This window comes from Bacillus rossius, chromosome 1 (genome assembly GCF_032445375.1).
Source record: "Bacillus rossius redtenbacheri isolate Brsri chromosome 1, Brsri_v3, whole genome shotgun sequence".
NCBI classification, from domain to species: domain Eukaryota; kingdom Metazoa; phylum Arthropoda; class Insecta; order Phasmatodea; family Bacillidae; genus Bacillus; species Bacillus rossius.
In genome coordinates, this window is record NC_086330.1 from 284836589 (window position 1) to 284863122 (window position 26534).

Genomic DNA, 26534 nt, shown 5'->3' on the forward strand with positions numbered 1-26534 from the left:
GTGTTGCATGTGTAATTAAAATGGTTCGCTATTCTCTACCTTGGGCTGCGGTCCGCTCACTTGACTCAGGTGGGCCATGGCTAGGGGTGCTTTCCGTTAGCGGAGCCGAGTACTGGCGGGTGCAGGTCGGGCTTTGGGGTGGCCTTCGGCCGTATGATGTCAGTACCTTATCCTGAAGCTGAAGCAGAGTGACATTTCCACCAAAAAAAATACAAAGAGTAGTTTTTCAGATTTTCATCTTAAATGTTTTTAAAATCATTTTGCAAATGCTTGTTGCATTTAAAAAAGTAGTTATTCAGTACTAACAGTTATGGAGATGCTATTTTAGTGTAGTTATACTTAAAAAACGGTGATACCAAGTGAATGATTAATTAAAACTATAGTGAAAATGATTGATAAGTTTAGGTTAGCAACATAAATGATATGGTAATATATGTTATATTGTTTCTTATGTCGTATTGGCGAAAATAACTGTAGAAATGTAGCAGAGCTATTTTAAAGACAGTTTGACCTTTTTTTTCGTATTATTTTCAAAATAGTTTCTAATTAAATAGTTAGATACATTATGTCTTAACGTTCAACTTGCACAGGAAAGATAAAAGTTTAGCAAGTTCTTAATAGAAGGTGTGCTTCTTTGTGGTTGCAAAACACCTGTTTTTCCAGCTGTGATTCAAGAGTATTGAAAAAATAAAAATCTTCCTCACTTCAACGTACAAACACACCTCAACTTCTGGTGTTTCAGTGCTCTGTGTGAAAAGTAGCAGAATATTTTACGAATGAGTCAAGTCGGCAAGGTTCGTATATGCTCGTGTCTTTTTGGCTTTCTGAAGCGATTGATTCGTCAAGCCAGAAGTACATCAAACAAGCTGTTGCTTGAGCACGAAGACTTTATGAAGCTTATCTTGTTCATGGACAATGAAACATGGATATTGAAATCTCTGCTTTGAGTAACAAGATGGTCTTCGTCAAGATGGACTCAAGAGATTGCTCAAAACACTACTATTAATACCAGCCATAGAGTATTTAATAAAAATATCTCATTTTAACTTATAATTTTAGTTACGATAACTTAAGAAAAATCTATCATACCCTCCCGAAAAAATAAAGAACTATTATTTCTTACACTGAATGACCCTTACATTGCCATTTATTTCGGTTAACTTTGTAATTGTTAGGGATAAGACCTTTCCAATTTCTTATTCACATTCCAATACCCAATATTCTCATATGAATGATGCGCCTCATTAAAGAAGAGAATGAACCCTAATTTCTCCTTCATTGTATTAACATTTTCATTTTGCTCAAACCTTTGTTCTCTGTACAAGCATTAGCTTCTTAAAAAATAATTCCCGGTGCCACCTTGAGTGTATCAAGAACAAGATATAAAAGTAAGACTGTAAAAACTATTTTTTTATAATAAATCTATGGCTGTAAGGGTAACTAAGGCCAGGAGAATAAGGCGCGTTGTCTTTTTTAAGGTCTAATAATTTTTATCATAGAGTAACTAACTTATAACAAGTGTTATGTAAACGTGTTTATCAATAATTATTATGTAGGTTTAATAAGAATATATAGTTATATACCTTGTATTATTATTCCAAATTTTACATATTTTATGAGGTAAATACATGCCATGTTATTGTTTTGTGACTAAATATAACCTAACCTTTTTTTGGGCTTTGTTTATTATATACAATTATTATGATAATACGCGAACCTTACTGTTATATTTTTACGAGGACTCATGAGAGAGTAAATTCTAATCTTTAGTTTGTCTCAAGCACGTAAGCCCCCTGCGCCCCTTAAATTTACTTATGATTGTTATAGGTACGTTTCGTATCTAAAACCATTAGCAAAGCCAATATTTTATTTTTATCTTATTCATAATTTAATTGCTTATTCAGAAAGCAGCTTATTCTTATCACAGTCTCTGTTTTTCAGGGGCGTGAAGAGCAACCTATAAAATGATTCGACACGTGCCGTGGTTCCTGCGGCAGGTGCTCTCGCGCCTGGGCCCCCACGCCCGCGTTAAGAGCTCGTCGATCGTCTCCGCGCCCGTCCGGTGTAGCGAGTCTGAGAAGACGGCGGGGTCTCCGGCCATTCGGAAGGCTGAAGAGAGCGGCGAGCTGGATGCTGGGGCCGGCTCACGTGCGGCGGGGAGTGGCCTGGTCGCGGCTGCTTTCGCCTCGCTGAAGGACGGGGGCAGGGTGGCGCCCGGACCCGTGGCGAGGAAGCGCTCGTTGGTGGAGGCGCAGATCGCGAAGGCAGACTCGGTGGAGGCCATCCTGACGGTCGCGGAGCTGCCTACGCTATCACGCCACCACGCGCTCCGCATCATCTCCGTCCTGTCGGACTGGAGTGCGAGTGGCCGCGTGAAGTTGGCCGACTTTGAAGGTATATTTTTTTTTACATATTGTGATTGATCGATATAGACGTCTCTGTAGCATGTATGTGACTTTGTCGACGATAATGTTTGAACTGTTGATTAGATTTTCATGAAATTTTAAAGTTAGGCAGATGCTGCTAGTAGAATTTTTACGTTGGTGAATGAGCATAAACTTTTAAGGGTTTTTTTGATATTTTTAATACATACAGATTGTAGCTTCAAAATCAAACACATTGCCTAAATTTATGACTTGGAATCCAAAGAGGATGGATTCCATAAAAATGATACTGCAGGCCTGAAAGTGAACTAAAGCAAATAACAAGCAATTAATTATAACTGAATTATATAGGTAATACACTAATTCTGTAAGAAGTTTACTTTCAAAAATAATTGAACAGTTATCTATTTGCATAATTTAGTTATGTTGTAGGCTTGATTAGCTACATTACATATATTAGTTATTTGATTAGCATTACGTATTTTAATCCAAACTATTTTCTTGGTTTATTGGTTTCTTTTTGTCTATAAGTAACTTAGTAAGGTCTTATATAAACACATCTACATTTATAGTTCTCAAAATTGTTTCTGATTTAATTTGAAAAAAAAAAAAAAATTAGATTGGTAGTATTTTATACTATTTTCTTGGTTTGTGCTGATAATAAGTATGTAATTAGGTACCAACTTTGGTATTTACATACCTATTTTAAAAACAAAACATTGCGATCGGATAGTGATAGGATTTTATGTTGCATGGTTATGCACAAGACCTCCAAAGTTTTATATAAATCTTCATACCAGTGTGGTATAAACTTGATGACATGCTATGTTGTTTGGTGTGACACTTGCCATTAGCAAAATGCATTAATGATCGCGGGCCACTGTCAACCTGAATTTTAAAAGTTCTCAGAAAGATAATTATTTGTTCTTATGTACTAAGCTGGTAAAATTCTAGAAAAGCTTTTATATAGATAGCATATTTTTAAATTATTTTAACTGAACAAAATCATTATACATGGCAACACACTACACACACTTATCAGGAATCGTGGGAAAGAAACCACCCATGGCTCATAGTAAAAAAAAAACCATTCCAACATTTTTCTGAAGTAATTCTGGGCAATTGTATGCAGGGGCGAAGCCAGGGGGGGGGGGGGGGGTTAGGGGTTCAAACCCCCCTCTTAGCACCAAATCTTTAATTAATTTCTTATTCATCACTCAAACAAATTTGATATTAAAATTAATAAAATTTTTACCATTACAATATTAAATTTAAGTACCGAAAACTGCTAAACTAGCACTATTTTACACCTTAAAATCCAAATTTTCCCGGGGGAGGACCCCCGGACCCCCCACTTTAATACGGGGGGGGGGGGGGGGGGGGGGGCATGCTTCTTAACACCCTCCATACACAAATCCTGGCTACGCCACTGATTGTATGCAATATAAATCTGGATTACTGGGTTCAAACCTGGGTCTATTGTATGCGAGTCCAGTGTCGGAGCACTGGTTCACATTGCTGGATAACTGTAATGGTTGACCACAAGACCACACTATTTGTTTGAATTGTGGCATTCGTTTTTGTTTGGTCAGTAACTTTAAAACGGCAAGCATAATGTATCATGTGATCAATTGTTCATAGGACAAGATTATATGGTGAATTGTGATAAAACTGAAATAAACTGAAAAGCGTGTAAACACACTGCATAACACTGAAATGCAAGTGAATACACCATAATAGCACTGAAATGCAAGTTAATACACCATAATAGCACTGAAATGCAAGTTACATCATGGGATTAAGCATCATTTAACTAAAACTTTAATCAAATCTATAAAAAAAAAAGTAATATATTAATGTTTAAAATTCAAGAAATTTCATTATTTCCGGATAAAAATTGTACCAAAGTGCATAGATCAGAAAAATTAATTTAATTTGTTTTACTGTGCATTTCTTAATGAATCACTTTTAAACCACAAATGCTCGCCAATTTATTTACTATAATGTTCTGGAATCTTCTGTTTTAATTTATTACAAATTATTTTACGATAAAAATGCAGCATACAAATTCACATTTTGGTGTAGTAAGTATAACAAAACAGTATTTATAAAAATACAAACAGTAACACCGAAATCGTCTGTTTTAAAAACGAAAGTGGACTAAAAATAAAACCATAAAATCTTGTTTCTAATTATACAGGATCCTGCCATCAGGATAAACTTGTATCCATTATATAGAACAATTCTCTCTTTCTCAAAGTGCTTGACTTGCATTGTTGTGTGTTACCGTCTTCTATGACGTACCTAGCGGTCAGATGTGAAACTGAGATAGAAGAAACAGCTTGGTGTTGAAAGGGGTAATATATGTAAAGTAAAAATACAATTTTGAATATAATCTTTTATAACACTAGAAATGTACATGTATTTACCCTGAAAACAGTGTTTCTATATTCTTACTGGTTTCTGAGAAATCACCATTTATACGTTACATAAAAAAGCATGTGCACTGATGTGACCGCAACTATTCTTTAATGTGTAGGTCTGTGTGTTAGTTTTGGAGAAATTTTGTAATCAGGGATATTGTTTTGATAATTAAAGTATTTATATGATAATAGGTTTGCAATTACAAAGGAGATCTAAATGTTACACATCCTGTTTGTAGTTTTTGTAAATAACTAATTGCATTATGGAATCTTTGTTTTCTGACATTTGCATTTAAAGTAGTATTTTGAGTAGCGTAATAACGGAACAATTCTAATGGGAGTGAAAAATTTAAATTGAATTCGAGATGTGGGTCGTTTGCTTTCAAGATAGCATTTTGTACACTAAAGTACATAGCTGTGACATTAAATGTTGCAGTTTTTTTGACAAATTTTGTTGATTGAAGCGGTGTAAGTTTATGTGTGTATATGACACAGAGAAATTGAGTTAAATCCTGAGAATGGTCGATTACGTTAGGTTATTTACATTAAAAGTACTTCAAAACATTATGGACAGTTGGTTTGTTTATTATAACTACATTAAAAATATTGTAAAATATTTTTTAATGATTGCTTAGGAATTAACAATTTAAGGTGTAGCCATCCTGATCCAAACAATCATCCACATTATTTGAAAGTACTAGTTTTAATGTAGCTATACTAACCCAACCAAACGCCTACATTATTTTGAAATATTTTTTTTATGTTGCTAACCCAACGTAATCAACCATTTTCACAGTTTTAACTCAATTTCTCCAAATCACATCCATACACTGACCAACAAGGGAAAGAAAAAAAATGTCGACGGCCGCTACAGTGCACAGGCATCGCAATGAAACCTATTAACAGGGATTTCTCAGAAACCAGTTGGAATGTAGCAACTCTGTTTTCAGGGTTAGTATGGGAATGTCTCTAGAGTTCAATGAAGCTATTTTCAGATTGTTAATGTAAGAATGTTAGCGTTGAAAGTGGTGCCGGTGTGTGTGTGTGTGTCGCAGGGGACGTGCGCTTCGTGAAGCTGTGCCGGATCCTGGGGAAGAGCGCGCACGGCCCCCGGGCGGGGCCTGGGGGGTTCGGGGACCTGGCGACGGTGCTGGGCGTCACGGGAGACGACGAGGCGGCCAAGCTGGTGGCCGGCATCTCCCTCCCGCAGATGATCAAGGTACGCCGTGCTGGTGCAGCTCGTCCGTGAGTGGTGGATAAGACGAACAGTTACTGGAGGAAAAGCTCGGTTAGGTTAGATAGCTGCGTTAAAGTTGAACAAACTTATTACATATTAATGTAGCTAACCTAACCAAATTTCACCCGGATTCCATGTAACTTTGTTTCCCAGAACACGGGACTCTTACATGTTTAACTCAGATTTTTTTTTTTTAAATTCCATTTTGTTATAATAAAAAATATTTTGAAAATGGGACGACAGAAATAGAGATGTGGGCACGACTGGTTGGATACACGAAAGTACAGGAAATGAATTAACTACGAATGTCACTTTGAAGTGTATATACAGTAAAAATCTATCAAGATGCTTTTCAAGGGACTGGATGATAAAGATGTATTAATAGGGAAAAGTTCTTAAAACGGAAATAGTACAGATCAGTTGCTACATAAAAAAAATCATCATTAGAATGACATACTTAGGTTATGCGCTGTTTGTTCAGCTTTCTTTTTTAAAATTCAGCCATTTGTGCAGATTCCATTACCACAAATATTTGTTGTTGGTTAAAAGCCTCACATTACTTTTAAATGTTTATTATTGAATTAAGTAATTATTAAAAATATTGAAATACCTTTTAAGTTACCATGAAAACTACACATTAGAGATCCTCAGAGGCCCTGGTGCAACCTGTAAAGTGTTTGCCTCTAGGTTTATTTTTTATTTGTAGTAGACACCAGTAGGAAGGCCGTTATGTATTAGCTCTATCATTACTAGTGGCCAAGAGCCTGGGGGAATATTAATGTTTGTGACAGATACCTTGAAAACCACACATTGGAGACACTCAGAGACACTGATGCTACCACCTGTACGGTGGTTGACTCTTGAATATTATTTTTTAATGTTAATAGACACCTGTAGGAAAGTCCTTAATTCTATTGGCATCATTGCACATTTTGATGTAAAAAAATAAAAACCGTAACAGAATTTGCCTTAGTTGGTGGAATCGTCCCAAGCTCTCTGCACAGTGAGATCCAGCGAATAGAGTTAACTTCAGCACAGTTAGCATTCTTGTTATTGGTGTTAATCTCTACAGTTATGTTTTTGCAGCGTTCTTTAATTTGGCTTCAAGGATATTGTAAATTTATAAATATTTTCAATGCAATTCTTTGTTGTAAATACATGCATCTAAACATACCGGGTAATAAATATTTTATTTATGGATTAACTCTGAATAATAACATGTTTACAGTATTACAGTAGGGTTGTGCGAGAATGAGATTTAGGCCTCGAGAAATATTCGAGAAAGAAAATATTTTTCTCGCGAGGAAAGAGACGAGAATGAGAAATTTTTTAAATAATCAAGATTTACTGTAGATATCACTTTCAAAATATATTGTTCTGTAAATAAAACTGTTGTTTATCATATAGAATGACAATTTAGTTGCCTGTGCACAACTGACATGCACCACACGTTATGTAGGCCTACACTAAATTATAAATAAACATTCACTCACTTAGGTAAAAGTCTAGTAGCTAACATGTTAATTGTGATGATAAGCATCAACAAGAAATCATCTTAGAAGAAATAAAAATAACCTGTACTAATAATAACAATAATTGTATCAATAAAAATAACAAATGATGATGAAAACACCTTGAATTATTAAACACACTATTTTTACATTCTTTTTTTATTTTCATGGAGAAAAACAAGTTCTTGCACATGTTCTGTAGCAAGAAGTTGTCTCCTTCAGCTCACAATGTTCCCAGCTCCTGAGAACACTCGTTCAATGGCTGCCTCAGTCGCAGGAATCCCGAAAAACTGCATTGCAATTTTGCACAATTGGGGGTAAAGACTACTGCCCTTCTCTTTCCACCATTTTAAGGGGTCATCCGCTCTTGGAATAGTAGGCTAAGAAAGATAGTCGGACACTTCCATGTTGCCATTATTTTCAGCCTGTTGTGCCAGTTCATCGAACGCATTCCAGAGAGATGATTTCTTTTCTTGAGCTTCAGGTTTTTCTGAATCAGAGAGAATATATTTTTCTTTAAATATAACATTTTGACAACCTCAATAAATACACACTTTGTAGATATACAAACTTTAAACAGATGTACACATTGTTAAAAAAAATAATATACTAGTAGGCATTAAAAAATTATGTAAGTATGACAAATAGGTATGTTTTTTAACGTTAATGTAGGTAATGTTGAAGTTAGTGTCCTGAAACATACATTTTACTCATTATATATTTAATATTGATCAATATTTGAAGCCTTAAAAAAATTTTAATTCAACACTTGAGCTTACCTGGTGTGTTTGTTTGTGAAGGTGAAATTTGTTCCACTTTTCGCTTCAAATGCTCAACTGCTATCATTTTTTCATCTTTGGGTATAACAAAGTGCTTGAATCGTGGATCTACTAGCATGGCAGTGTAATATGTTTCACTTCTTTCAAACAAAGGGAACCTCGCCTTCAAAGACTGAAGCAGTGCTCTAGCAAACACCATACCAGCTCCCATTATTCCCTTATTTTTATTTACATAACCTGCGAGATATTGTGTCACAGAAAATAAAACTGGTATTACCATTGAAGCTGAAGGAGACTGTTCTGCACATAATTCAGTTGTGGCTTCATATAGTGGTTTCAAAATTTTGACGTACCCTTGAACAAGTTGCCATTCAGAGACTGTTAAGTTGTCAATATTTTGAGTGGCCAAATGACATGCAAGTGCTATTTTATTTTCTAGTAACCTGCTGAGCATGAGATACTCTGAGTTCCATCTAGTCGCACAATCTTGGATCAAACTCAGTGCTGGCAGTCCAAGTTCAGTTTGAATTTTATGAAGTTTCTTGGTGGCACTGGAGCTATGCTTGTAATGTCCAACAATTGTCCTAGCTCTTTTCAACATGCTTCCCATTCCATCAGTCTTCTTCAGTGCATCATTTAATGCTAACTGCAATGTATGTGCAAAACATTGAAGTTGAACAAGTTGTCCACAGCACATTGACATACCAAGCTTTATGTTTCTACCATTATCTGTAACTGCATATAGGGGTATTGCATCTTTTAGTTTGACAATGTTCCACTCTTGCAAGACTGAAGTAAACTTATCTGCAATGGCAGCACCAGTGTGACCTCCCGGAAAGTGATGACAACCAAGACAAAAAGTCTTGAGGGTAAAATCTTTGATAAAGTGGCATGTCACTGCCATGAACACATCATTGGCAAGGGAAGTCCACAAGTCACATGTGAAAGACATTGAAGCTACACTTGCCAATGCATCTTCCACTTGTTTGCTCACATTTTCTTTAACTTTAAGATACAAGCCGGGGACTACACTGTGTGAAAATGTAGTTCTGCTAGGTACTCTGTATAGAGGCTGTGCAGTACCAAGAACATTTATGAATGACATGTTCTCCACTGTGCTATAAGGTAACATGGCATCAGCCAGCCATTCCCCAATTGAATTTGTGATGGCTGTAGCTTTCACATGAGTTGGAGACCATTTAAATGTATCCTCTATTTTAAGCTGTTTGGGCACAGGTTCTCCAGATAAAATAGACTAGAAAATCTAGGCTGTGATGATTTTTGTTTCTGAAGGTCATCAAATTAATTTTTTATGGCAGAGTGAGGTGAAAGATGTCTCAGTAGACCTGATGTATTTCCGGACTTCGTTTTTTTTATAACTTTTCTACAAATGTTGCACGTTCCCGTTGACTTATCGCCACTTTTTGTGTAATACTGCCACACTTATATGACCACATATTCCATTTTACAGTAAAATTTAATTTGACATCAAAGTTTACTTCTGTTAAACTGTTATATTCCCGCAACACTTTTTTTCCACTTGGTTACGCCGCAGTTGGACATAAAGCAGTATTAGGAAATTATTATCATATTCCTAATAACAGCAGAGTAGCTCGCGTAAACGGGAAACTCTGGTACTGTAATGAAAACAAAGTAATTGATACTAGGGAGGCTTTGGCGGGATTCATTACTTGTGACGTCTTACGACTGAGTGAAACAAAGGTGGAAAAGGAAATGGGATAAACATACTATTTATACTGCCTTTTCAACGGGTTTGAACACACACATTTACGTAATTTTACGTAATACAAGGGCGTGAATTGTTCTGCGTGTTCAATCCATTCCTTTCCATTCCAGTCCATTTAACAATCACATGACTTGCGCAATCTTTTATTGGAAATGAAATAAGAAATGGAACAGCGAAGCAGGCTCGGTCTGGCAGAATGACCACCATTCCCTTTTGTTAGTTAAAAAGTAAATTTTGTATTTTGCCATAATAATCAACATTTCAGTATGCTATTAAACATTACCGAACAAAATATTATGACTAAATTAAAGGTAATTCTTTTAATAACTTGACCGTAATAACGTGTATGTAAACAAAACCTATTTTGTAGGTTAGGTTCAAACGTATTTTATTATGTATTACGCTTACGTAATTTAAAAATTAAATACGGCAGTTTTTCTTTCAGGATAAATTGGATTTTCATATGACAGTTTTTATTCACAGTTTCGGTTATTGATATGGTTTTGGATGATTGACTATCGGCTAGTCTAATATCTCTTAATGATTGCATCATGTTTGCTTTGTGTTCCGCAAAAATCATTTTTCGTCCAAACAGGCAGATGCGTTTGGTATTTTTAAAACATTTAATAATTTAAACTAAAATAATGGCAGTGTGTGTGTAATGTTCAACATATAAGAATACAACTATCAATATCAAATTTAGTTTCCATACCAAATTGATTTGTTACCGGTACCAAAAAAAATTCTAATTTTTTTTGAGAAATTAGTTTTCTCGCTCGCTGTTTGAGAATGCAATATTTCTCGAAATTTTTCTCCAGGTTCGAGATATTGCACAGCACTAGTTTACAGTGATGGGCCAGAAGAAAAAGATCATTGTAATGGCTACCGATCACAGTTGTTTTGTTTACATCAGTGAAGTGCCATAAACATCTCGGTCACGAATGACCGAAATCAATGCTATGTTAGAAAGATTATAAACAAAATATATTAAAAATTGCTGATGAAGCACACGTTACAAATTTTCACCTTTTAAATAAATTTTTTGTTGCAAAACCACCATCACTCAAAACCAATTTTCCCCCCTCAAATCATGTATAAAATTTTTCGCAATATTTTTTTCTACTCAAGGCACGAGTTTTTACATTCTGAGCTTTTTTAAATCATTTTATTTATTTTTTTATTTTTTTATTTTTTTTAAGCAGGCGTAGATGATCGCTACCATTAACATATGGCAATTATTACGTCATCTTACAGAAACAAAATCACAAAGCACAATCAAAATGCAAGATGTCCGTAGTTTATTTAAGCAGTACTAGTCGGTCAATTAACCTTGGAACTTGAAGGAACTTGTGCCTTATGCAGCGTTGCCATGCGGCATTGTCAAGTTTTGAATAAGCCTCATACCATGATTTTTCAATGCATGTTTTACGAAAAATTGTGCTCAATTTACGAGTAAATACTATATAAGTCCGGCCAGAAACGGAAATTGTAGCAAGATGAGTAAACTAAAATGTTCTTCATTACGTCCACTGTATAAAATTACCACATTGCTCGACAAACAATGAAACCTAATTAGCTCCTCATATTGCTGTACCAGTTGTATCAAGTGTCACAAAATCAGGTTAACGAATGGCTAGTGGTTTATTTTTGTTGTGTATTCGTCAGACATTATGGCTAGTATGAGGGAAATGGTGTACAGATGGAACAGCCTAACAAAGGACGAATGCAAGCAGATGATTGGTAGAAAAATAAATCATAACAGAGTGATGCATGTGGCAAAGGTTTTGACTGTCATGTTTGTTATTATTTTGAAACCATTGTTTAAAAGTTTAACTATAAATAAAGTTTAAGAGTGTAAAGATAAACTTTATTACATTATTTTAATCCTTGAATAATGAATGTTATATGTGAAAAGCATCTATAAATGCAAATGTTTTGAATGGGAAAAATTAACATTGGGATGTATAGAAGTGATCAAAGAAATAATTATTTAAACATTATAAACGGGAAACTGTATTATGCGGGAACGTCGTAAGTGATTTTTACTCTACTTTTCATATCCTGAGATGTTTTACAATAATAACAGTGCAGTATAAACATAACGTACTTTAATTACTAACTGCCAAACATTTTTTTTAGTACATTGAAATAAGATTTTGCTGAAGTCAAGAAAAATATGTTGATTATGATTTTTTGCCTTAGATTGTTAGGCCGTAACATTAGGATGACTTGAGGTGTAAGTTGGATGGGAGGTGTTGGTTAAATTCATACCTTGGCCTCCAGATTGTCATACTCTTGTAAACTCCGCATTCTAGGAACTTGCCAAAAGGTTTACATAACTTTTGTGCAACTTTCTAGACTCATGTGTTTGTATGCTCGATAGACTCCTATCAGAGTATCGTGGATTATTTGGCACGACATGTAGGACTAAAACGCACACAAAATTACGTTTGGCAAATCATGTGCGACCAGGAAAATGGGTGAATTTGTAAGTAACCAGTGAACACATGACATGAATTTCATCTTGCTCCACAAATTAACTCATTTGCAAATATGTACATATATTTACTCATTATAGAGTAAGATGGGGCAAATTATTTTCTTTTATATTTTCATATTACTTATATTCAGTAGCGGATCCAGGGGGGGGGCTAAGGGGCTCAAGCCCCCCCCCAAAAGCATCTGGGTCCACCATTGTTTTAGTGTTTGCCTTGATAAAGCCTAGCCTCAGCTGGGTCAAGCCCCTCCCAAACAAAAATCCTGGATCCCCCACTGCTTATATTGATATAAAACATGTAAAAATGTTTCTTATACATTTGGAAACATTTCTGCTTATTTTGAATCAATATAAATATGTATTATAAAAGTGTTAAATTTTTTTAAAATTTATTTTTGATTTACCTCATCTCACCCTACTGCCATAGTTTTCACTTGAATCGTAGATGTCCTTGATGGTAAGACATATCCGTATTTTGAACCCTTCTTTCTCGAAAACAAGTTCACCTGCAAATATAATATGAATTTGTGATGTAAGTAACTAATACATTGGTAAAAGGTGAATGGTTATACTGGTGCATTACTTCTTTTAAGTGGTTCACTTATTCCACAGCTGCTTGACTGTTTTAACCCTTTGAGTAGCAAAATAATACCTGTACGTTTATTCTGATTGTGCTGTAAAGAGTATGCACATGCATTTTTATTTTGTGACTTTCATTCGACCAGTGATAATGTATAAAAATACATACATTTTGTATATTGCTAGTAAAATAATGGAACAATGAATAAGAAAAATACATGATCATTAGTTTTTTCTTATTTATTTAGTCAAATTGATATTTCACATCTTATTTTGTCCTGATTGACACAATTTAATGGAAATTGAGAGTTTGACATGTCTCTAATATGGATAGAATACTTTTTATTAATTATTTTTTATTCCAGAAGCCAATTCATTCAATGAAATCACTAAATGTTTGTGTAAGTCACACTTAAAATCCCAACTTTTGTGAATATTTGAAAAATCTGTTGCACTAAACCTACTACCCTTGTTTCACTCCACCCCTTTATAAAGAACTCCTTGATAATAAACACAACTAAAATTGGTCCGTCCATTTTTATTATTCAGAGGTTTTACTGCATTTTGATCTCATGGAGTTCATCAAAGATGTTTCTGATGTTGTAATGAAGTAGATTGGGTGTGAACTGCTGGCTGGTGACTGGCAGGTGATGTCGACGCTGGCGCAGAAGAGAAGGCGCTCGACGCCGCTGCTGCGCTCGCTGGCGTTCAACATCGGGCGCCAGGACGAGCGGCTGGACGCGAAGCAGTGCGCGGACCTGCTTTACGCAGCGGCCGTGCTCAGCTTCCCGGACGACGTGCTCATGGAGAAGGTGTGCGCGGACCTGTGCGAGAGCGCGCCGGCCAACACCAGGTCGGCGGTGGTGCGCTCCGTGGCCACCAGCCTGGGCCTCATGCGCTACAAGCACACAGGTTGGAGCACTCTCCATGTCCGTGCACTGGCCGTGCACCGTTCCGGTTTATTGCATTTTCCTGCCGGCATTTCCGAATCTTTAATTAGATTGCTGCACCCTTACATGTAGACGCTGAAATCAATGATGCACTGAACGTATTTTTACGTAAATTTGCACACTGGTCGTGTATTTAATTTGTTTTATTTTTGGGTTTTTAAATTTTTTAGGATCTAAATAATAAAAATCACCGTATTAACCTGAATATAAGCCTACTTTCGATGTCGGGCCAACCCGCTACATTCGGATGTGGCCTCCTTCGAAAAAATAATTAATTCATTTTTTCTTCTACAATAGAAACACTTTCACGAACTCACTCTTCTACATCCGCTTGTTTTTCTGTGTCCTTCGCCGCCGTACATTACTCTCCATTACTCTCTACTCTTTACTGGTTCATAAATTTAAGGTTGTGATTTCTATCAGAAGAGTTTCAAATGTAATTTCTGCCTTGCACAACATATCCGTCATAAACTGAGGTTAACTTTGCATTTAAAACGTAAATTATTTTGAAGAGTAAAAAAACACACGAACATGAGAAATAAATATTCATAGGGTGCTTTCCTTTAACTAAATCTAAAATAGAACATTTGTTGTTCACTTGTTTGGTTTTTTTCAGACTTGTAGCAAATATTGTAGTAGGACAATATAGGAAACTCAGGCTTTTAAACATTTTAACATGGCAAATGCTGGATACACCTGACTGCAACGATCCTATTCTATTAGTCAAGCCTGAGAACGTGCACAGAATTCAAATTCCCTTGAATTACTAAGGGTGATATTGGCACTGATTTTCTTTTGTCCTTGGAAATGTTGTAGAGAGACGAATTTATATTCCATACATTTGTATGAAAACATTGTATTCATAATTGAAACAAGTTTTCGCAATCTGCAAAAATATGACTTAAACAACATGAAAAATGACCTAACTTTATATATAACAAAAGAACACACATCATACAACTGTTGACAATGATACATACTTAACTTCATACCTGAATGTTCGTTTAGTTCGTAAATTATTCTGTGAAACAAAATAAAAAATGGTTACTTTCATTGCATATGTGCTATCTTGAAAACAATGTTAAGAAAATGATATGTTTGAGTATTTCTGTCCCGAAAAACACAGTAAGTGTTTTTAATGTCTCTAACCTACTCTAACCAACCACTTAACAACAATTTACAGCATTTTAAATGTAGTTAACCTAACCATATCAACTATTCAAAACAGTGCTCTCAGCAGTCATCAAATAGAATAAGAAAAACTTATAAAAATTTTTCATAATTTTATTTAATTATTTTAGAAAAACATTAACGCTAGAAAATTTTTATTTAATGTTTACAAAAATTCTGCAGCGGACGTCTCCGCTGCTTTGAAGTCCGCGCGCTTGTTGTCCTCTGGTCCCCCCTCCCCACTCCCCCCTTCACATCACACCCCGCTCCCCTCTCCAGGCCTTTTGTCATAGTGACGTGTCTGCACCTCGGGGTTTTTTTTCCCTTAATTTCCCCTTCTGTGCCTGCACAGTGGGGGGTTGTGTATGCTAATTTAAGGTCGTGTCGCCATTTTGGACCCTCTTTCGTCTAATATGTTTCGGGCTGTTAACTTCGCTTGGCTTCTCGCCGCTGTCTTGCTTAATACTCCACCTTTTTTCGGCGTCTAGCTTCACGTGTCTAGGGTATTGTAACTGGTCAATCTAGGGCTTAGCTTGTAATTCTCCTTCACGTATTCTTGATTTTCGCTCTCGACATGGAGTGTATTAACTTGTATAGCTTTGCTGGAGGTTTTTTTTTGTCAGCTCTGGTTTGTTTGTGGACGTAACTCCTTTAATTTGGCTTGGTTTCCCCAGGAACGTGACGTCTGCATTGTGCACGTGACTGGATAGTTAAAGATTCTGTTTTGGTCGTCTTTTCTCCACACTGTTTTCTTGCTCGTGGGCTCGTGTATAGTTTATTATATGTATTCATTTAATCTTTGTATGTTTGTCTCACTCGCTGCCCGGTGGTCACGTTATTTGATAGACATGTGTGTCTCGAGGCTCGATTGTGCACCACTGAGGTGTCTTGGTAACTGAGACCGATCAATTGGTGTAAACACGCGACACAATTGTGTACGCTCTGTGTGGCGTCTAGATTTTTCGCCCAGTGGTATTGATGAAATGTAATAGGTAATATAATTATGTTTTTTTGTATTAATGTGTTTTCTATCCTTACTCTGTCTATTGTTGCTCATTTTCTTTGCCTAATTGACTATTTGTATGAGTGGTCTGTGTACCTACATTTGTGAGTCTTTATGCGAGCCTTATTAGGCCTAGTGTTTATTGATTACCATTTTTTGAATAAAACGGTAATTTGAATTTTGTTTAGAATTCCCCGCCACGAATGGTGTCCTACACACTGCGATCTGTACTCTTCAACGCTGTTACTAAGTTCAAAACCACCTCGTAAACCCTCTGCATCCTTGTTCTAGCATGAGGCTGCGTTTGTGTATCTTTGGTGTGCGTGCCAATGTACCCTAATTTCCTAGAACTGCGGTTCTAAGGATGCTTTTAAAACCGTATTATACACATATAAAACAAAAAAATATTTCAAAGCATTAAATGTTCATTAAACGTTTTTATTTTATACTCGTAATCTCATTGTGATTTGTTTCCATAAAAGGTGGAGACACGTTTCCACAAATAGATAAAATAAAGTAATATTCCTCTTATTTTAAATGTCATTTGTGCAAAATTTCCCTAAGAAGTACCTATGTATATACCATTGTAATGGGTGGGAAAGGGTAATGTCATTTTTAGGATTCTTGTATAGACAGTGATCACTCTTGTGTCTTTGTCTTGAGCTGGTAATGTTATCTGACGTACTGTGTCGTTGGAGATGCTGTAGCTCTCCGGTAACTGGTGGCACGGCATTAGAATCATTAATAAAATAATTATAAAATATTCAAAGCGTAAAACACTCTAAGTCAAAAATATTTTTGGTAGAAGGGGGCTGGAATTCTGTAATGTTACAAGCTTCCCTGCTTTGGGGCAGATTGGGGGGATTTTCCACGTATTTGCAGTGAACACCGTGTCTATGTCCGTGTTTGTTTGTGTTGTGCCCCTGCTAGAGCCGTCGGCTATTGGTGTGCACATGGCAGACATAAAAAAATACACATAAAGAAATACACAGTTTTAAGATAAATTTCAATGACATTGAAATAACACCAAAATGTGTAATATTCTAATATTACACCTTATAACACTAAATCGTAAAATACCATCAAATCCATAGTATTCAAAGGGTTCCTTATTCCAGAAAAAGTTTGAATAAAAATGTTAAAGTAAATAAAGTAAGTTAAAAAATTCAACACTGATAATGATAACCTCTGATGGTTACTAGGTAAAATTTTGTTTTCATACCTATCCTGTTACCATTTCCCCAAGATAGGGTACTTTAAATGTGTAATTATATAAAATAAAATAATATATATTGATTCTGAAAGTTAGGAAACAAACATTTAAAGGGTTAAATGTTTCAACACCATAGTTAATATTTTTAATTCTCGATGTCTAGATTCGGATTGGAGAAAATTGTGATTTGACCCATCAGCCATCACTATATATAATGCATCTGTTCTTACTTTTTTTTTTCACCTTATAGTTTCTGATAAAAACTATAAATTGAAACACATGAATGTTTGTCAATTGATTTTTGGTTCCAAGTATAAAATGTAGCTTTACCACTATCAAATTGGCACTATTTTGTTAAAAAAAAATTATTGAGTTTTTATATAGGTATATATAGTGTGTAGTTATATATATATTAATATATATATATCTAATGTGTGTGTTTAGGCACACACGCACACACATATAATATTACTCCAAGTTCATGAAATAAACAGCATTTATAAAAATGAAACCAATTACACTTAAATATTTCATTTTGAAGAAAATAATAACTATGAACTCTTGTTGCAAACTATGCAGTTTACACTCTTTGTATACGAGCAAAACAAAAAAACTGAGAAACTCTTGTCCCTGTCCGCGTCCCAGAGGTGCTGGATGTCTTGTCGGAGTGGGCTGCCACCAACGCAGACAGCTGCCGGCCGCAGGACCTGTCGTCCCTCGTCCTCACGCTGGCCACCGTCAACCACACGCCCTTCAACGCCGACGTGCTGTTTGACGTGAGTTACTAGCTGTGGGGTCGGCCCGTCTGGAAGCAGTCGTGGGATCATCTTATTCTGAAAAAGCCAGGAATGAGTTAGAGAATTTAAGTGATGTTTTCCTTTTAAGAGTCCGTCTCACACGCAATGTTGATTTTTTTTAATTCCTTTTTTTTTTTAATGGCTATTTCTAAAATTTTAACTCAATACCTCCCTTGCATTTTCAACAGATACAGTAAAACCCCTTATTTGCACTTTTCAAGGAACCCCAAGGAAAAAGTGTAAATTGCGGGAAAGTGTAAATTGTGGGAAAGCACTTTTATTGGCAGTTAATGCTAAATTTTAGCTTAAAAAAATGTATCAGCATTTACCTATTTTTAATTATTGTGTTTATAGTACTAACAGGAATATTCAGTTCCTTGGCCAAAACCACTCGGGTACCCACATGCTTGTCAAACTTCTCAATAATTTTAATTTTATCTTCAATAGATAAAGTATTTCGTGAAACTTTATACCTATCCATCTTCAATCAAAATCTTGCCATAAATAATATTGTGAACGATAAAAAAACACGTGCTAACCAAAACGGACGTTGACTAATGTAAACAATGAAAGCCATCATAGATATGTACTGTACATAATGCAGCACTACTAAATATACGTACTGTGTATGAGCGCTTTCCGGTAGTATCGATAGCTCAGCGCTTCGGACTATGCTCTGCTACGAGAGTGCTCTATGACACCATAAATAAAACCGTTTGTGGTTCTGCTACGAAAGTTCTCTATGGCAGCAAAGATTAAAACGTTAGTAGAGGAGAGGCACCATAGAACTTGTCGATACATCAAAACGAAAGGTTACAGACAATAGGCGAACTACTTCAAACTTTTCACATCTATGACTAACGTGACGAGTATTTACATTTTTACCGTGTTTTGAAACGTACTTTCCGGGTTTTTTGGTTACGTAGCGGTGTAATTTCAGGGAAAATGCAACACGAAAGTTAATGTACAATAAAACGGACCTACATAAAATGACGTTATTTGCGGGAAAACGTAAATAACGAGAACGTAAATACGAGGTTTTACTGTATTCACTTGTTGTATTACCATGGGTGTAAAAAGGTGTTCAATTCTTCGTAATTATCATCACTTGCACGACTTTTTACACCCATGATATTACACCTAGTTGATATACAGTATAATCCCGCCGATGCGACCCCCCTCTGATGCGTCCATTCCGTTTATACGACCGTTTTTTGAGAAACCATGAAAGATTTAAGCAGAGAAAGTCGAAAATTTGAGTAAAATCGGCTGAAAAACAAGTCTGTTACACTTTGTCGGGCGCTGTGTGTTCACGTTTATCTTGGCGGGAGCTGTACTGTAAGCAGGCATACACACAAAAGACAGCTAAAAATAGATACCACCCCTCTAGACTGTCCACGCGGCAGTGTCTAGCCGAGCTCGGCGCCTCCACTATCGCAGGAAAAGCCGTCTCAGCTGTCATGTTATTATCTTACCCGCCCATTTCGCAGGAAAAGCCGCTGTGGTAGCTTCTGCGAGAGCGTAAGAAACTCATCCGGCCAGGCTGGCGGTAGTGGCGGCTTTTTTTTTTAATTGCTTGAGCTGTCAAAATAAACATCGGTGATGGCAAGGGCGGAGCGCATCCTGTCAGTCTGTCGCTGTGATTATCTACTCCAAAAACATGTCACAGCATTTCAGGATAACATTGGTCTTATATCTTTCGTTTATAGCCGAATGTTTTCTACCTGATCCACACAAGTTCCTTCGCCACGTTTTGAATGAAAAAAACCAACAGCCGGCTAGCATCGCCGAACTCGCGTGACGCGAATTCATTTAGCGCGAGTATTTTATGTATGTGGATATTTTTTGGGGGGGGGGGGGGGGGGGGGGGGGGGTTAAAAATTGGCCAGAATTCTCTATTGCGACCATTCCGTTTATAAGTCCGTTTTGCCGGAAACCGTGAGGGGTCGCATCAGCGGGATTCTACTGTATGTTGATAATATTTATGGCAGACTAACAAATGCAAGGGAGGTATAGAGTTAAAATTCTATAAATAGCTCGAAAAAATAGTCATTTTGAAAAAACAGACAATGAACATGGTGTGTAAGGCCGAGCTTTAAGTTGCAAAGATACTTTGAACCAAATACTGTTCCACAAGTTACTGAAGATATCACTTGTGTGCAGAAGTTTACATTTGTCAGACGTAAAGTCAACATGACAAGTGAACAATTGTATGTAACTCATAAAACTAATTGCTGTCTTAGGTGAAATATGCTAATGGTGCACAAGCAACATGCATTAAGCCCTTTGATGTTCTTAATGTGCATCTTTTTAATTTTTTTAAACTAATGTATCTAAACAATTTCAGTTTGCAGTTTTTCTGTCGCCTGAACCTAGTCTTCTGCTGTTGACTGTCCACATGTTGTAAAATTAAGTATGACTTATTATATCAGCCCCATTAATATTTTTAATCTGATACATATGTACACAATTATATTTTTATTATACAAATACAACTGTTATGTTATATTAACCTTAGTGTTAATAGTTAAATTAGTTGATATGCTACAACTTCACTACACTTAAAATTCTATTGAATATTCATTATTATAAAGTGTAAGTATTTGTAATACAATCAAATACAAAAATCATAAATATTTGTTTTTCATATTTAAAATTTTTGACATTTGCACAGGTCTAATGCCAGAAAATAATCTGAATGTTTGTGAATTTTAAACTGGTTAAGATGTTGTCACAAGGTTCTAGAAAGGTTTTTACTTTAGGGTGTTCAGCCATATGGACAGCGAAAAACCCTGAATGGTCAGGAAAGTACTTATATGTTAGGTCAGGGAATTTAAATGAATTGGTTGGTAATACGAAGGCTCATTCGGTATCACTAACCCGTTAACTGTGTTATGCAGATTGTATTTAGGTTCAGTCTAATTTGTTGTGATGCTGGTGTGCCAAGTATTTTTGAACAAATTGTATTTTTTTGTCATGCAAAGCTGGATTCCATTTGTAACATTGCCTCAGAGTGTGATGTAAGGAACCAAACTTTGGGCCAAGTTTCTAGGTGTTTTTTTTTTTTTTTTTACTGTGAACAGCTTTTCTCAATACATTGAAGAATCTGTAAGTAGGTTGTGAAGTGAAGTGTTAGTGAAGTGGCCCAAAAATTTGACATTGGTTGTTTTCAATTGAACTAGTTAATGTTGTGATAGTTGAAATATAAAAGAAGATAGGTACTCTATAAGTCAGGGAATTCGGTTTGTGGGTTTGCTGGATGTCCTGAGCTCAGCTGCGGCGTTGCGTGTCTCAGGCTGTGGAGAAGCACGTAGTGCCAGACACCCTGCCGAGCCCCGTCGCGTGGCTGGAGTTCGCGTGGTCGCTCTTTGTGCTGAACCGTGGGTCCGCGCAGCTCGCAGAGACAGTCCTGCGCCAGGAGTTCCTAGACAAGCTGGCCGCTGGCAAAGGTAGGACCCCACATTTTAAGGACCTTGCATTTCTCCATTTCTGGCTATAACTACCGTGCTGAGTTGCTCACCGGGTTCTTGCAGGTTATTCAGGTGTCTACAGGTCATGTAGGTTACTGAAAAGCTTCGAAATAAACAATAACAGAGCTGGCAGTCATGAAACTTTAAATTCCAGGAGCCCTTCTTGCTAACTTAATTTTGTTATTTTGACACTTCATTTCAGTTTAAAAGTCATACATTCAATATGAATGTTTGCAGACTTCCATATTTAAGGCTGGATTTATAAACTATGCAAGAATCACAAAGTCGCAATAACTCAACCAATGGAATAGAATCACGCTTATCTATAAAGCACAGATTTCGCAAGACGTTACCAACCCTTAACTAAAAATTGTAAAATGGTAGAAAACAAATTTCTACCCCTGCCTTTTAATAATTCATATTTATTATGAAAACAAAAGATATTGCCAATAATTTGACTTGGGTGTTATTTTCTTCCACTGTATGAAAGTTCAACATGTGAAAACGTTGTGTATATAATCAACAGAAATGTGGGCTCCATGCTCAAAAGTTTGCAGTTGTGGCCACCCGAGAGGGAAAATTGGGAAACCTTGAATTAGGCGTGAATATGCCTATTGCTGGTAAATACAGGAGAAACAAGGTAATTTTTGGAAGCCAACAGGAATTATCTTTTTTTCTAGCAAATTCAGGGTGTCTACAGGTCACGAAAGTAACGAAAAAGTGACGAAACTTTCACCTAGGTCACGAAAGTACCGAAAAAGTACCGATATACATTTTAATGACCCGAAAAAAATAGTTTTTACAAAAAATTTTTGCTGTATACACCGTGCAGTTTGTCTACATACGCAACGACCCTTCATATTATTGATATGCGGAACTGGACAACGCATCGAGAGATCGAGACAAAAATCGAAGATATAGTCTATAGGGAAGCGTCTGTCTACAGCAAATGATGGAAAGAAAATGGCCGCGTTGATGTTTATAATTTTTCTTTTGGTGTTTAATATTAGTACAGTTATTTGTAGTTGTCTTTGTTCCAAACATTATCACGCATACGAGATATGTTGTGCAGTGGGCGAATTCGTCAAAACATCCATGTGAATCGGCAGGGAATAAATATGTATGACCTATTTTTCAGCAGCAGTATTAAGGTTAGATATGCGTTGTTGTAAGTTATAGCGCCACAGTGTTAAAATATGAAATAATGTCTGTTTTGTCTAAAGTAGAGGAAGTAGTGGAAGAAATTAAATATTTTTAAAGTAAATAATTTACTTGTGTTATTCCAGGATTCCAGCATTAAGTAAAAGAAAATTAACGGAACTAAAGTAGTATATTGCGCGCCTTTTCTTTCTGGTAAACATTATCTGATTAGTTCAGCATAAGTGTTTCGGTGCGTTACGTTGAAAGAGTTCTTGGTTTTGTATCAAGGCTTAAACGTTTTTTATACAACTTGGTCTTGCCAATAGTGCTGTGGTGTATAGGTTAGCTAGTTAACGTCTAACGTGCATTGCAGACTGCGGGAGTGTCAAAAATGTCTCTTATTGTGTAAGAAAAATTTCTGCGGTAGTGTTTTAAAACAAAATGCCCGGGAAATGCAGTTTTCAGGAGCAATGGTACAGTTTGCCATGCGCTGCTGAAGGAAAGTGGACGTTGTGGCTGAGGCCTCTTGAAAATTCACAGAGCAAGGCACTGTGTACATTATGTAATAGTGAATTTGATATTGCTCATGGTGGTGTTTATTGCGTGAAAACACATAAAAAGGGAAATCGTCATGATAAGTGGGTTTCTGTCTTGTCCACAGGGAAACAAACTTCACTAACAGAGAGAATACAGGCTTTAAAAAAATAGGCTTAAAACACTTCATTCATGTAAATACATAAGTTATCAAATTTTATTTATTAAATATTGGATGGACTGCGAAACGTGGTTCCAAGCATCCTTATGTTTAACAGTTATTTAATTTTACTGTGCAAATTATTTAAGGGTTTCATCATCGTTTTGTAAACTATTTTAAGTATTTGTTAAACATAGTGTACATTGACTTTGTTAACTGATTGTGTTAATTATATAAATAAATATAGACTGGAATAGGTAGTTTCTACCTGCAATTGAAAATACCATCTTTATTAAGGTAAGACAAATTTTATTTAACCCATAAATTTATGCATAAATACTAAAAAAGGTTTTTCTTATAAGTTTATATATATATATATAAATCGTAAGTAAAATGTGTTGTTGATGCATTTTAAACCCAAAAAGTTACACAAAATATTTTGCTAAAGGGTCCCTAAAAAATCCCCAAAAAGTCACTAAAATAATTTCCTCAGAGTCTGTAGACACCCTGAAGATGGAAAGAGCTTAGTTGAAAAACTTCATGCCATGCCTTCAGATTGCATCACTTATAACATTTTTGAACGCTGTGTACTGGCGAACCTCACAGCGGCAGCGGATGTACATTTGGCAATTTGACACACTTGTTTTGTTGGCTGACGGGGTAGGGGAAGCATGTCTTAATTACTTTCTCTTTTGTGTTTCTTTTTACCTGTACTTCTGAAGATTTTCACCGAGTAATAGTAAACAGAAGGCATTACCGAAAACTAATACCATGATTTGACAGGTGAAAAACTGGAGAATCTCATTTGCAGAATAAATTCAAAAAAATTACTTTGAATGTTAAAGAAACTATACTAGCAGTTATAATTTGTTATCCTTTCCTTTTTTGTTTTCTTTTATGCAGCACGTAGCTGTTTCAGTATACCACAGACAATAAATAACACACACACACTTAGATATTACATACCTGCCAACTTTTACGGATTGTCCGTAAAATTTACGTATAGATGCGTTGTTTTACGGTTTTACGGAGGCTAGATTTTTTTACGGATTTCAAAACTTTTTAATAAATTTAGAAATCGCTGAACGTATAATTTTGACTTTGTAACGACGAGGTCTATATGAGAGAGACAACAAGCATGGACATTAATGCCAAACAAAGAAGCATCTTTATTCTTGACATCGTACTTCTCATTGGTTCTTTCCGACGAATCAAAAATATTTACTTGTCCGTTTGGAAAACAAACGCCACACAGCTTTAGTTTCCAAACATGGTGGAACGTAGCAAGCGGTAATTAATTGCGTAGAAGTATTCCGAAAAGTTTTAATTGTTCTGTTCTTTTATATTTCCTATATACCTTACACCAATAGGAAAATGGACGAGTGATTAAATATATTTTACTAGTTTCGCGGTGTTTTCCATCTATTTATTTTATTTATTTATTTTCCTCCATCTGACCATACAGACATTTGCACAAATGGTATAGGATGCGTCAAAAAATATAAGAACAACAACAACAATAACTAGGAAGTCACACAACAATTTTACGGTAATAAATGTGCTCGAAAGCAAAGAGAAACATGTTCTACAGCTCCGTAAGAAAATATTTCATTACTGCATGTAATTACATGATTAATAAATTTCCTTTTAAGATTGAAGTTTTAAAACATGCAGAAGTGGCACGATTGAAGGGAATTGAAAATGCACAATTTTCCTCTGTGCGTTACTTTGTAAAATTGTTCCCCATAATTTTGGCTGTGAAAAAAGAGGAAACTATTGATTTGGCAATAGATGAACTCCATAAACAATTTACAAATGTGCAGATTGATGACATTTTGGCTGTTGTGGATAAAGATGTGTCGATTGATGTGAAATGGGCAGAGTTATCACATACACAAGGAGTTGAAGGGGCTTGTAAATATGACAGAATATCAAGGGTAATGCTTTTTAAGTATACCACACAGTAATGCAGAATGTGAACGTATTTTTAGCTTGGTAAAAAAAAAAAAGACGAGAATTTAGGTCATCTATGTCAATAGAAACACTCCAGCCAATCTCTGTTCTTAAATGCAAGAGGTCTGGACCATGTTATCAACAAAACTTCAGCAGTGTTTTCCTGCAAGCAGCAAAGAAGGCCACTTCATCATCATTACAAATTAAGTAGATCACTACAGATTAATTTTTTTTCCACATAAAATTCATGAATCATTCATCCATCAGTCCAACATTTTTTTAAATGTAAGACCACCTTCATGTTTGGTTTATTGTTCTCAGAGTATCTTTTTTGTGTAGTTGTTAACATTGTTGTGGTAATTTAAAAAAAATATCACAGCAGCACTAGAAATTATATTTTAAGAGTAGTTTTGCATAAGATTTTGTTGGGTCGAATATAAGTTTATGGGAAAGTCGAGAAATTGATATTGGTTACCAGTACTACTTAGAAATTGCTGCACATGATTTACACCAAAAAGTTCAAAAAGTTGGCAGGTATGGGTGTATGTGTGTGTGTGTGTGTGTGTGTATATGTATGTATATATATACACACATATATATAAAAATATCTCTTGATGAAGAGTTTTTTATCAATATAATTATTTTCAGGTACCTATATCTGTTCTACAGCAAGTATTAAAGTGATTTGACTATAGTAAATAATAAAAAAGGATGAACATTTAGGGAGGTATTTTTACAACTGGGGCATTCCATATCAAATCAACCAATAAAATAGGTAATAATTTTAAACCATGAGGTTTTCAAAATGTATCATATTTGGTGATTATGTTCTGCTCATCAGTATGACCAAAAATACAAAGTTTAAATTTTTTGGATCTTTTGTTTTTGAATTATAAATTTTGAAATACTTAAAAGCGTGTAATTTAAAACCATTTGTCATAGAAAGCTCAAATTTGCACCATTCTCTTTAGAATGACAAGGGCTTTA

General features: G+C 35.7%; 1 protein-coding gene across 4 annotated transcripts in view; it reads left to right on the forward strand.

Annotated features, from left to right (window-relative positions):
• The first annotated feature begins 1420 nt into the window (after window positions 1-1420).
• The window catches only part of LOC134527678 (FAST kinase domain-containing protein 4), an 81783-nt gene continuing 56669 nt past the window's right edge, over window positions 1421-26534 (forward strand). The window contains exons 1-6 of one of the 4 annotated variants that reach the window (XM_063360576.1): window positions 1421-1478; window positions 1942-2394; window positions 5863-6026; window positions 13805-14069; window positions 18139-18269; window positions 21586-21739. In XM_063360576.1, coding sequence (XP_063216646.1) covers window positions 1965-2394; window positions 5863-6026; window positions 13805-14069; window positions 18139-18269; window positions 21586-21739 — 1144 coding nt within the window. In that variant the 5' untranslated portion in view covers window positions 1421-1478; window positions 1942-1964. Of the gene's footprint in view, window positions 1828-1941; window positions 2395-5862; window positions 6027-13804; window positions 14070-18138; window positions 18270-21585; window positions 21740-26534 lie in introns of all 4 variants that reach the window. The other 3 variants (XM_063360574.1, XM_063360575.1, XM_063360577.1) reach the window with 3 other exon arrangements.